Genomic DNA, 1741 nt, shown 5'->3' with positions numbered 1-1741 from the left:
AACGATGAAAGGTTATTTTCCTTTTGATCACTGTTGTAGTTTAGTGCTTTGATTTTCAGCGCATCCTGTTTCAGATGGACTGAAGAACACTTTAGCAACATCAGGATCTTTTAGTTTATTTCAAGATTCTTCAGTTCTAAAAGAGAATGGGAATTATATTTAGCCTCAAACGCAGCAAACAATCTCTGTCAATGCTGACTGTGACATATAAGTTTAAACTTCTGAAAATGACTATTAAAATATTTTCTTTCTTGTTTGGTGTGTTTTTAGTTCATCTACTCATGTACTGATGATTGTTGGGTAAATGTGCGATTGTCCTTTTCAGAGGACCACGTGATAAGGCGATAGCTCTGATTGATGGCTGACAATCTGCACGGCGAGCTCAGTGACGTCATTCTGACACCAGAAAGAATCTGCAAGTGTGCGCGTGCTGCTTTACCGCTGGTTTCAGGAAGTGTTTGTAGTATTGGAGCTTTCCTCTCTTTTCTAATCCTTTGCCATTAAATCAAATGGAGCGGGGTTGTCTGGGCTGTTACTGTGATGTATTTCAAATGAGTGATTTCAGCAGCACAGAGTAATGGCCAGCTCCTCTGCGCTCAGATGATTGTTGTTGTGTCTGCTAGCGTTGTCCTTTAATCTAACAGCCAGGTGTTTTAGCATAGAATGTGAGGTGTTGTTCACAGAATGGGTGAACAGGTTGAGTGTAAGCTGATCCATGTTTGTAGCCATGTGTAGAGTGACTCCTATTGTTTTCACTCTATATGGACCATGTTGTCTCCTACAGACACACAGATTTGAATTATCAGCAAGACATGGGAATGTGCCCATAAGTTGAAGTGGGTGGCTCTTAGAAGAGCCGTTGGGTTGTTTTGTTGTCAAGATGAGAGTTTAACCTCCGAAGCCGTACAGAGTGCGTCCCTGTCTCTTGAGAGCGTAGACCACATCCATGGCGGTGACTGTCTTCCTCTTGGCGTGCTCGGTGTAGGTGACGGCATCACGGATGACGTTCTCCAGGAAGACCTTCAACACTCCGCGGGTCTCCTCATAGATGAGACCAGAGATACGCTTGACTCCACCACGGCGAGCCAGACGACGGATAGCGGGCTTGGTAATTCCCTGGATGTTATCACGGAGAACTTTACGGTGACGCTTGGCGCCTCCTTTACCGAGTCCTTTTCCTCCCTTTCCTCTTCCAGACATTTTCGCTGTTCAGATGAAATAAATGAAGTGAGTCTACGTTTCAGATCGCGTTATTATGAAGAGTCTTTGAGGACGTGTTGGAGGCTGAAGACTGGCATGTTTTTCTTCTCTGGATTGTACCTTTATTTAAACCCTCTTGGTGCTCTAGCTCCATCTACTGTAGTCCTCTCTGCTCTGATCCTGCATGAGGACCGTTGTTAGCGTGGACAAAGACTCTGAGCAAGGCTGCCATTCACAGAGCTTTGTCGCCCTCTGCTGGTGGTTTAGCTGCTCAGGACTGAATCAGACAGAGAAACATGTTGACCCACAGCAGCTCCAAAGAAGCAGGGGCGTTGCTAGGAATTTTGGGCCCCCAGAAAAAATATATATATATTACACTGCCCACACTCTCTAGCCTCTCTTTCTTCTCCCCATCATCCTTATCTTGCTCTCTGTCCCTGCTTTCCTCTCCATCATCCACGCCTCCTTTCTCCCTGTCTCCTACAAGGTCCTTCTACAAGCATTAATTGATAGAGCCTCTTAGTTAAAGCTAACATACAGT

General features: G+C 45.1%; 1 protein-coding gene across 1 annotated transcript; it reads right to left on the bottom strand.

Annotated features, from left to right (window-relative positions):
* Positions 1 to 888: 888 nt before the first annotated feature.
* LOC121514827 (histone H4) lies at positions 889 to 1200 on the bottom strand. Its single transcript, XM_041795197.1, has one exon. The coding sequence runs from the start codon at positions 1198 to 1200 to the stop codon at positions 889 to 891; it is 312 nt and encodes a 103-aa protein (XP_041651131.1).
* Positions 1201 to 1741: the final 541 nt, after the last annotated feature.

This window comes from Cheilinus undulatus, linkage group 9 (genome assembly GCF_018320785.1).
Source record: "Cheilinus undulatus linkage group 9, ASM1832078v1, whole genome shotgun sequence".
NCBI classification, from domain to species: domain Eukaryota; kingdom Metazoa; phylum Chordata; class Actinopteri; order Labriformes; family Labridae; genus Cheilinus; species Cheilinus undulatus.
The sequence above is the reverse complement of the archived record's forward strand: the minus strand, read 5'-3'. Positions and strand labels throughout refer to the sequence as shown.